Below are 11,935 nucleotides of genomic sequence, written 5' to 3'. Positions count from 1 at the left end.
TTAAGGGGGTACACCACTTTGACGCGCCCAAAAATTGCGGTTTTTCAGGAATTTTTTTTTTAACAGTTAAAACGTTTTTATCCAAATTAAAGTACAGTAAGGTATTGTACTACTATCAAACTCGCTCACTGGGAAAATCGGTGATCGTGCGGTGGGCAGGTGTATAGGTGTAAACGCGTTTTTCTTAAAACTGCATTTGAAAAATCGGTGGGCACTCTAGCTCCGCCAATTTTCAATCAATCGTCTCGATTCTTTTTTTTATTTTATTCGTGATATGTTTATCTAGCGAAATACGTATGGTTTTTTTTTTCAATGTATTGATATTCGCATTTTTTATACAACATTAATTAACGAAATTTAGGGCAAAATACGTATCTTTCCTTTAAAATCGACGCCATTTTGTGAAAAATGCATATTTTTGAAAACGGCTACGTATTTCGTTTGCTTTTGTGCTACAGAAACTAATTATTTTTCGTTCATTGATCTAGCTTAAACCTGGACCGAGTTATCGTGCCCACCGCACGATCATCGATTTTCGCAGCGCTCCGGTAAATCGCCTTTCAGCCGCCATTTTTGTGAATAAAAAAAAATACAAAAAAATATATTTTATTGTTTAATAGTAGCATAATACCTTACTGTACTTTAATTTGGATAAAAAGGTTTTAATTCTTGAAAAAAAAATTCTTGAAAAACCGTAATTTTTGGGTGGGTCAAAGTGGTGTAACCCCTTAAGAGAATGACAATGTCGTGAGAAAGGGTCTGATGATTGTTCGGAATCCTCGATACCTTCCGAAGGTCAGGCAGCCTTAATCAATCGATGAGGTATTGGATTTAAAATACAATTTCGACGTCAATGGGAACGTGGCTTAATGGTTCTACCGGCTAGTATTTGTACTTAGGATAAAAGAAAGTAGCGTAATGCATGTCTGTTTTTGTTCGCAAAAGCAAGAATTCGGGACAACCAGTCGACAAGGTCTTATCCTTAAATTAAGGGGCTATACCACTGTGAACGTCGAAAAAATTACACACTTTTGACCATTTTTTTTCTCTCAAAAAGTACTGCATACAATGGCACAAACTTTTGTTTCCCATGACAGGTGAAATGTAAGACAATATAGGAAAATTTTTCTTTTTAGTAAAAAATACATATCTATTTATTAATTATTACAAGCGTAGAGTAGTAAGAAAATATTGTTGCTGGCGCAGGTGATTGAAGCCCTCCTGATGATCTGAAACAAGAAATTCAAAAAGATTCCTATTCTGTAATGTCGCAATCGTCCGTCCCTCAATCATCGTAAAATTTTTATTTTAACTCATACTTTAACCTCAATTATAGTGCAAAAAAATGTATTTTTTTTAACTCTTTTGGAAAAAAAACGCCGCCATTTTGTTAATTCATTATATAAATCATTAATCGAAGTACAGACGATAGCGACGGCCTTACAGATTAAGAATCTTTTTGAAATTTTCCTTTCACATCACCAAGAGGGCTTCGATGGCCAGCGCCATCTACAATTTTTTTGTACTACTCTACGTTTCTAATAATAAATAAATAAATATGTATTTTTTACTAAAAGGAAAAATTTCCCTGTATTCTCCTACATTGGACCTTTCATGGGAAAAAGTAGTTTCTGCCATTATATGCAGTACTTTTTGAGAAAAAAAATTGTCAAAAGTGTGTAAGTTTTTCGACGTCCACAGTATAGCCCCTTAAAATAATAAGTTCACGTATTTACAGGTGTCACCGCGACAACTAAACACGAGCCAATTGCGGTTTTCCATACAAAATTTTACGACTTTGTTTAACAAAAGGAGAGGCTTTTGTCAAATGCATATTAAGGTGCGTGCTAATGTGCGCCGAGTTCCACGCATTTGGCAATTATTGATAGTGTGTTGATATTATACAAAACAATTTCGTATTTTTCTTCTTTTTTTTCTGTTTTAACTAAAAGCAACGTTAATGCATACCTTACACTAAGATGTATCTTTCGGTCAGAAATTAATAAAGGCTTAAAATGGTCTGTCGATAATCCCTTATTCAGTTTCATCGAAGTCATGGAGGTGAAGTCGAAGCGCTAAAGTGTGATTATCATTAAAGTATTCTTTTATACACTTGACCACAGCTAGTTTACACATGTTGCAATCAGTGCAATGCAATCATACGCAAAAAAAAATATATATATGTATATATATATTTTTTAAGTCAGCGTGAAATACGCAGCTTATTAAGTATAATGAAACGTTTGGACCTTCCTCATCGATTACCGATTACAGAATCACTAATCACCCCTCAAGCTATTGTACAATGTCTAGCTCACTTACTACTTCTCTCAAAGCGAGAAGCATACAGTGACAGTCAGAAGAAACATTTATTCCTTTGACTACAATAAACAATTTTCACTTTCCAAGAAAAAAAAAAAAGAAAAATTGCAAATATTTGTCCAAACGATCAAGCTCATTTTAACGTCATCAAATAAGAATATTCGTGTCTTCGTAACGATTGGAAACATCATCAGATTTAACATCTTCTAACGTCGAATCAATTCGACTTCTTGAATCCGTCAAAACAATATAAATCTTGTATGTTCATTAAACAGCAACTTGACTTTACCCTAAATTCCTAGTCACTTCTCCGATCCTTTACCCATTTTACACAATCTTAACATCAACTTTTGATTACTTGTCTTAGAATAAAACCTCAACTCTTGCAACCGCTAAACTTTAGTATTCATCCCCATCAAGCCGGAAGTATCCACAAGTATCATCTAACGATCACTAAAAAATAGTCTGCCTTTAAAATTACGTCTTACATTTTTTTCCTCACAATCCACAACTTTTTTACAACCTTCTGCCAGTTCGACAACCCTCGAGTGAAAATTGTACACTGCCGCCAAAAAGAAAAAAAGAAGAAATAGAAAAGTGTTCAACACAACTGTCACTAAACGCCCCCTACGAGAAAAGTACTAAACGAAACAGCGTACAATAAAAAAAAAGAAGAAAATAAAATAAAAGACTCAACCGTGGCATGTGCAATCCTAACGCTTACATTATACTGCACCACGAGTTCTTAACTTCCTGATCAACCAAGATATGATCAGCATCGCTGTCGATGCCGTCAAACTTCGACTTGCTCGACCGGAACGTGTAGGCTTCCCTGTTAGGCGTCGATTCCTGGATCGGCCTACGTAACCCTTTAAGTAAGCCAATCGAAGAATTGAGAAAATTCTCCGAGCCAGTTTTAGCCTTCTTGGCCGATTCCTCACTCGTTGAGTCGAGTTTGCGTTTACGATCCATGGGACTCCCATTGCAAGAGAGAGTATTCGTCAAGCCTGTGCGATGATGCAGGACCTTGTAATCGGTTAGTTCATCGGGAGCGATCGATGCCGAGGACGTGTTAACGTATAAAGAATTATTCGGAGATAGTCTGTAGTCTCGCAGAGTGACGTGTCTCATACGACTCAAGGAATGCCTGCCAGAGATATTCCTCAAAGCGCGTCCGAATGACTCCTCTCTGTGTCTTTCGGCCAAGCTGTTCTCAGTGGCGCTAGTGTCGTAGAGCTTCGAGTTATCCTTCAAGCAGTCGTTGAGCTTGATCTGTACATCTTTCAGCATTATCGAGGAATCGTAGCATACAAAGGAAGCTTCGTTAGCGGTCTTTTCCTTCTCCTTAGTGGCCTCGGAAGTAGTTACAGGCTCGATAGTTTCGCAAACCTCCGGTGGCGCTAGTTCCGTGACATCCGGCGAGCAGCTCTCAGTGTCCGTCGGTAGATCGTTCTGTAACTCCTCCTTCTCCCGCACCGCGGCGCTCTCTTCGACCTGATCCTCCACTTTCTCGGTAACTTTCTCGCTCTCGTTTGATACTTCTTCAGCCGGTTCAGCTTCTGGTTTCGACTGACTGTCATCGGTCTCCAGGCTCAACTTGATCTCGCATTCTTCGGCATCTTCTGTCTCTTTGGTCTTTTCCTTGGGTTCCTTTATCTTTGGGGCATTTTCTAGAGGCTCCGGTGTGTCTTCGACGGAGTCCTCTCTGCCATTCACTTCTTCGGGAGCTGCCTCCTCCTGAGGAGGTGCTTCTTCCGCCGTGTTTTTCACTTCGTCCTTAGTTGCTGTCGGTTCCTCCGTCTCGTTCGCCTTGCTGGTACTGCATCCCTCTACTTTGTCTTCCGTCTGAATCGATACCTTCAGCTGGACCTCTGGCTCCTCCGACTCGGGACGCATCTTCGACGCCTGACCCTTCGAGCTTTTCACGGATGAACCCAACTTCTTCTCTTCTTTCTCGGATGTGCTTGCGCTCATGGGGCGACTTGAGTGTTTCGGCATGTGACCCAAAACGGTCTTAGCCGGACTGCGTAGTTTGCTCTGTAATACATAATTAATATTAGTAGATATCCAACTGAAATGATTGTGGTAACATTTCAGTAGTCGCTTCTGACTTAAGGGATTACATGCAGTTGTCATTGGCGAAATTCAAGAATTTCTTTTCATAACTAAAATGCATTTCTTAATCGAAAACAGAGCGTGATTTCATAGTACAATTATTGAACGTAATATATCTTTTTTTTTGTCAGGATATATTAAAAAATTGGCGAGGTACAGCAATTCTCCGACGAAGTTTTTCTTTTTTTTTTTTTTTGCGGTGACCACGATATCTCAAAAAATATTTCACCAATTTCGACAGTTTTACATCGATCTCTTCGTCGTTATTTTACCGAAATGACATATGGAACGCTTCGGTTCGTATAATTCTCAACGTAGGCTGTAAAAGACTTCAATATAAATATAAATGTCGGAGACGTGACTCGCCAGCTTATGTTACCATTTGAGTATTCAAAATAACATTACCGCCAAAAAGGGTATAGATGAATTATAATTTATCAACCTCGATTAAATTTCTCAGTGCCTTTCATATCATCTTAACGTGATATGAAAAGGTCAGCCTATTTATATCTGAGAGGTCCAATGGTTGGTCCAAGTATTTTCCGAATTGCATGTACCGATTAGTTTCAAATTTTACCACGGGAATATGGAGGCCCTAAAGTAGGTCCTGAAGCTCATGAAATTTAATTTTTCATCAAAAATTTATTTATTTATCATGGTCTAGAACCATCATGGCGTGATCCGTACACGTTTTCGATGTTTTACAATTCTTGGAGGATTAGAATCGAAAATGAAGAGTTTTAGGACCTAGCTCGTATAATTTAGAATACCATAGAAATGGAATATTACAGAGTCAGGTGGGAAAATATGGAAAATACTATCACCAACGATTGCAAGAGAATGCTGGCTGGTTTTAGGGCAACACGTGCTCTTAGAGCATAAGTTTAGTTGCAGCCAAACGTCACAGATGGCGCCGTTGGTCCTAAACAATCGTTAGAATAATGAGCACGGGATTTAGACAGTTTTACATCGATCTCTTCATCGTTACTTTACCGAAATGACACATGGAACGCTTCAGTTCATATAATTCTCAACGTAGGCTGTAAAAGACTTCAATATAAATATAAATATCGTAATAAACATTGAATATAAATGTCGGTGACGTGACGCGCCAGCTTATGTTGCCACTTGAGTATTCAAAATGGCGTTACCACCAAAAAGGGTATACCCAATTCAGAGAATACTTTCCCCAACGATTTGCTTCTCAGATATATATATATAGGCTGACTCTTTAATATCACCTTAAAGACATGTAAGTTTCCTCAGGGCTGGACCTCCTCAGATACCAAAACAGCTATCGAAAATGTTTATTTGGCCGTTTAATAGGTGATAACACGCTGATGCAAGAGGTAAAGAGATACAGTAATCATTGCACCGTTGGTTATTAATTTTAACGTTACGTTATAATATTCTTTACGTATAATCAAATTCGTTGATGTAACAAATTATAAAGTGCCATACCTTAAATGCTTTTGCTGTTGGAATGGGTATTCGCTTTTGCACCCCGCTCAATCTCGGTCTGAAAGAAAAAACGATTAATAATTAAAGATAAGAGCGTATCGAGTCATTACATTCTACGGGAAGAGTTACTGGAGGTGATGAGAGGTTGTACTTCAATTAAGCTTACAAATAGGCCGAACCAAAGTTTCTCATATAGGTAATTCCATAAATTCATGCCTTTAAGCACTCCATATTCGCCACAAAAACATTCTCCGAAACATAACACCGAGATTTTAAGGTCGCTCGCGATATCCTATCCTACACCGAACGTCAAAATCAGGTATCAACCGTGAATTCATGAATAACAAAAATGAAAATCATAATTGATTATGGCTCGTGTCGACGTGTTCATAACTTGCGCGACATCTTGCTAGAGCAACATGCAATTTCAGGTACACTAACAATAAACTTGCAGCAAATTTCTTGCTGCAAATCGCTCTAGCAAGTTCTTGGCAAAACGACTTGCAAGAGTGAAACGACAGATGGAGTACGCCATTTAACAATATTCAATATAATTGGACACAATTGTCGGTATGAAAACATGTGCTCTTAGAGCATTACTTTAGTTCCAACTAAACATCACAGATGGCGCCGTTGGCCCTCAACAGTCGTTAGAATAATGAATTCACGTGATTTCAACAGTTTTACATCGATCTTTTCATCATTACTTCACCGAAATTACATATGGACCGCTTCAGTTTATATAATTCTCAACGTAGACTGTAAAAGAGACATCAACATAAGTATAAATGTCGGTAACGCGACGCGCTAGCTTATGTTACCACTTGAATATTCAAAATGACGTTACCACCAAAAAGGATATAGATGAATTATAATTTATCGAGCTCGATTAAATTTCTCAGCGCCTTTCATATCATCTTAACAGTGTATGTACAAGGAACAGCGTCAGGAAATGGACGTATCGGTACCTTCCTTCACCACAAAACAAACCAAATCGTTACGGTGCAAACCAAAGCACGCCGTCAAAGGGCAAGAATCGACCGAGTACCGAGGTACGAGACGATAACCAAAGCATCGAAAGAAGAGAAACTATGGTAAAGCTCTCGAGACTGGTTTGACGTGATTAAATTACAAACCTGTAGAGATTCTCGGACTCGCGTCGTTTCTCAGGCAAGCTCGACGCGGCGTTGGTTGATTTAAGTCTCCGAACGTATAAATTTCTCTCATCACCCCCAGGAGCCTTCTTTGGCGTCCTACCCATGGCTACGATGTAGACGTTACCTTGACCGAATAAGGGTGTACTTATGGAACAGAAAATCCTCCCAAACTCTGTCCCCTTTCCGTCGCTCTCTCGCTCTCTCTTCCTCCCTCTCTCTCCAGCTCGCACCCTGCTCTCTCCCTCTCAGGACTCCTGAAAAACCACCAGAGCATGACTATGATTCAAAGTGCTTACATTATTTATCTTATATTTACCTTATATTTAAAATAAAGAATATATCATCAATTGAAATTGTAATCCAATAAATGAAAGTCAATTTTAAAATTGTGTTGTTAGCGTCGCATGACTTTTGTAGACAACTGAATATATTATTATTACATGTACCTTCGATATATAATGAAGTTAGATAGTANATATATTATTATTACATGTACCTTTGATATATAATGAAGTTAGATAGTAAATATATAAGTAAAAGGTTTATAAGGTAAATGTACCAGTGGCGAACACTTAAGACGCAGTTCAGATTCATATAAAAATTAAGCACATAAAAACCGATATGCGGTACAGTTGACTTAAATCAACGTAAAAAACAATTTCTAGTTTCCAAAACACATACTATATATATGTAAGTATTGAGTAATTTATTATTTATGCTGCGATGACGATGGAAAAGTCGAATGTACCAGTGTTCGAACAGCCATTATTCGTGGAATGCTTAATAAAAGGAAATATTTAAGGTGGTGTTCGACCACTGGTACACTTACCTTACTCACATCTCAATTTTTAGTGTTAAAAGGTGTGGTTTTGCCATTTAAAGACTACAGCCAAAAGACGTCTTTCGACACTAATACGTATTATGAATACTACCAAAGTATTTAGTTATCGATGTACAATTTCATAAAATCATTTTGTTTAAACACATCCTTCTCCCAATAATAGGCATATGGTGCTACACAAAAATTTAAACTTACAATTAATTGTTAAAATAGGTTATCGCAGGATTTCATCATATCGCATTCAATGTTCCAGTTAACCTATTTAATTTTATATATTAAATTACCTCGAGATTTAAAAAACAGAACTATTCTTTTCAGACATACCTTAAGATTTTTACTATTACAATGGTTACTACAATGACAATGCTTCATGTATTTTTATTTAATTTGCCAAATGAAATTCATCTAGAAAACAGAATCTAATCATATTTTCTTCTATCGATGTATTAACTGCAAGTCATGAGTACAAATCTGCGTTCTTACACAAGTAGAATAAAACATCTACAGATAAACGAGCCTGAATTCGGTTATCAATGTCCATGTAAAAATAAATTCTTGAGCAACAATAATCTAAAACATTACATACTTCATTTAGCACATTAACGTTTGTCCTAGATAAATGATCTCCATTCATTAAAATACCGATAGTACAGTTATTTAAATAAAGTGTGTATTTCTTATATGCAGTAGTTTATTAACTTCACGGTACACTGAATGTTAATAACGAAGCAGATAAAGACATCACTGGACGATGTAATTTATCAGTAAGAATTGCGGATAACAGATTTTTCAACCAATAAAATAAACATATAATTGAAAAAAAATCCCAAAACTACCTGGACCGTAATTACATAATTGATTGTAATATTCCAGTCAGCCAGACTTTTTAGTAAGATGTCCGGAATATTACTATGTCATAAGATACCATTACGTTACTCAGACTTTGTGATAAAGTACGATAAGCAGTGGTTAGCACACTAGTGCAATATCTAAAGAATTCGACCTCGGCATTAAAATATATCATGTATCGATAACATCGAAATATCGCCATTACAAAATTTCAAAATTATCTTTCAGATCCTCAATTCGATACTCTCCAGAATGTACTTTTGTATCAAGAAACTTGGTAGAGCTTCGAGCTAAATATATTTTTCAGCGAAAAGCTTCTAGCGTCGAGTGCTGCGAGATAAATGAATACATGAATGACGTTATCAAACTGAAGGACACTGAATGCATTCTATGTAAAACTATTTCATTATAATTTCGTATTTTTTGGTATCCCATAGCGAAAGAAGACATACATTACAAATACATGTTTTATAATGCAAGTATACCGTTACAAGGCAAAGGTGAGACACATGATTCAAGGATTGTGATTTGTAACGTAAGCACATTCCTTGAAACATGAGCATATGAGCTTTGATTTCAGCTCTTGACCATTACATTCACAGTATAAACAATCTATAATACTTATGTGTAATTCTTTCACATATATTATAATTTAAAACTTTCCCCATACGCAAAGTGTACTCAAAACAGTCACTAACATAAATGCTTGATCGCGAATTGTTTCGACAGATATCATGAATATATAATTCATAACAGCATAAACATCATGTATTTATCCTATGTTATGAATCATGTATTCATAAAAAAGTATACATACATTCAAAGTCATCGAAAGTGTACATACATTTTTTTGGAGTACCTCATAGTTTACAATCTGCGATTTGAATAAAAAATATGTATTAAATGTTAAATATGCATTGTAACATGTATATGCAATCAACATTATAAAGCCAATTCAGTCGCTTCACAAAAAAATACTCATTAATTAATATAACATGAAATATGATAATCTTTTGAAACTGGAGCATTAGATGACGACGGCATCAAACGTAACCGAGTCTTAACACTCGTCAAAGCATTCAACATGTAGAAACTAAATATAAATCAATATTTATCAACTAGCAAATAGAATCAAAGTAAAATTAATTGTTCCTCTGCGTACTATAATCTAGAATGTAATCTAGTTTCTTTGTCTTGATTAAGAATTCGAAAAATTCATAATAAAGATACAAGAGCTGTACCGAAGTAGTAAAGAAAGTAACGCAAATTATAACTGAAGTTGAAAACACAACTATAGTTACGTCGACCTTCGCATTGCCTTTGACGCAACCCTTGTACATCATGCATCAATGTTTACAATGTGGCTCCGAGCAAACAGCTCTAGATGCATAATTTATAAGTATAAATATACCCCTCGTTTCTTTCGCGAACGCGAAACGTTATCGTTTATACATTCTTCACCTCGGCTTGCACCTCTAGCCTCTTTATCTGCAGTTGACGAACCTATTTCCCTCTGCATTTCGTTCTCCATTTTATCAAGTCACATTCAACACCGGTCACAAAATACAAAGATCCGTACTTACACCTCACTTTCGTCATTAAGACATCCATTACGTATACTCCAAATAGCCAAGACACCTTTTAACGCTAAAAGTTACGAATGCGAACCTAAAACAATATCATTACATACATAATTCTAAGCAATTCCCTTCGCCCTTACAAACTCAACGACACGTAACACAAGTTTGTGGTAATATAGTTACAAATGCAGTACGCAATGTACAACACTGGATACGTAGTCCACAATATAGTAAAGGTATACAGTTGCAGGTCTGCTGGATGTACCAAGAATGTGGAGTGTTATTACATAGAGTGTTAACGTGTGCGTCATTGGGCTCGGCTTGCGCCCTTAGCCTCTATATCTAGTCAACGGGCTCGTACCTTATTTTCCGTCTTTCTCTCTCTATTTTCCCTTTTGAGTGAATATCGAGCCAACGTCTTTCGCCGCAAGTAGGTGCGATCACATAATCGCGCGTCTGGTCAGGGAGGAACTAATTACGGTGGACGCGCCACGTACGCTTCGGGACCTCTGCGTAGATAATCGCGCCGAATTTCTCGTAGCGAATCGGCCGAGCGCGCTTCGCTTCGCGTCGCACCTCGCACCTCGGGGAATCGATCGCACCCGGCGTCCTGCTGCCGGCTCGCGCTACCTCCGTAATCGAATTGAAGACTTTACGTAACCGATAAATACACCCAAGGACGTATTCCGCCAAGAGCACACTATGGAGCAAACTCGAGAGCCGGCCGCTGGTCTGGGAGCTTCGTTGTCCCGGTACGTACTTCGCCACGAACACAGCCACACAACACAGAGCGGAGCGCAGGGACGCGCGAGGGCACGTAGGGCACGCGCAGCCACGTTCGCGGAGCTTCGGCTTTCTTCGGCTTCCTTCGGCTTCCGCCGGCCTCAGCGACGCATCGCCTACGCCCTGCCTAATACGGTTCCCCCACCCGTGCTAGTGGGAGACCGAGAGAGACCTATCCATCTTCCTTTATCTCGTACTGGGGGTAAAATACGTAAAGCAAATTGAGCGAAAATGTGAAAAATGAGTAGCTCACGGTATTAAGGAACGGTTTTGGTGGTGAAAATGCGAGACCACTTATATAGACTGGCTCGGCAGGAATTTTTAAACGAAATGATGAAGCATACAAGAAAAGATAGAAAAATAAGCGCCGTGAACGCCATCTTCCACGGATTTTCACATCGAAATTCAAAATGGAAAACCTCCTGGGTCTTTTGATTTTTGGCAACAATCGTATTCGGGGATGTAACAATAACCTTATTAGAAGAAGAAGCGAATTATGTGATGCCTCAGACCCATTCTCGTTAGAAGAAAGAGAATTTACTAGAATGTACATACAGGTTAGCTTTTGTTATTGCGAGGTTATATTACATAGATGGCGTTCACAGCGCTTATTTTTCTATCTTTTCTTGTATGCTTCACCATTTCGTTTAAAAATTCGTGTCGAACCAGTTCATATGAATGGTCTCGCATTTTCACCACCAAAGATGTTCCGTAATACCATGAGCTACTCATTCTTCACATTTTCACTCAATTTGCTTTACGTAATAGACCCCCAGTTTACTATATATTTCAGTGCACGTGACCTGCCAACAGCCAATAGGAGGCGT

General features: G+C 37.9%; 1 protein-coding gene across 2 annotated transcripts; it reads right to left on the bottom strand.

Moving 5' to 3' along the window:
• Window positions 1–661: 661 nt before the first annotated feature.
• On the bottom strand, window positions 662–11,117 carry LOC105698462 (fibrous sheath CABYR-binding protein). 2 transcript variants are annotated; one of them, XM_012422747.2, is made up of 4 exons: window positions 10,687–11,117; window positions 7,035–7,309; window positions 5,899–5,956; window positions 662–4,359 (listed from the first exon to the last, which is right to left on the bottom strand). In XM_012422747.2, exons 2-4 carry the CDS (start codon window positions 7,157–7,159, stop codon window positions 3,043–3,045), a joined length of 1,500 nt encoding a protein of 499 aa, XP_012278170.1. In that variant the 5' UTR covers window positions 7,160–7,309; window positions 10,687–11,117; the 3' UTR covers window positions 662–3,042. The 2 variants fall into 2 exon arrangements, with proteins under 2 accessions (XP_012278170.1, XP_012278171.1); XM_012422748.2 differs by having other exon boundaries at window positions 7,180–7,309.
• Window positions 11,118–11,935: the final 818 nt, after the last annotated feature.

This window comes from Orussus abietinus, unplaced genomic scaffold, assembly GCF_000612105.2.
Source record: "Orussus abietinus isolate OABI.00-Male unplaced genomic scaffold, Oabi_2.0 scaffold545, whole genome shotgun sequence".
NCBI classification, from domain to species: Eukaryota; Metazoa; Arthropoda; class Insecta; order Hymenoptera; family Orussidae; genus Orussus; species Orussus abietinus.
Note: the sequence above shows the minus strand (reverse complement) of the source record. Positions and strands in the feature narration are given on the sequence as shown.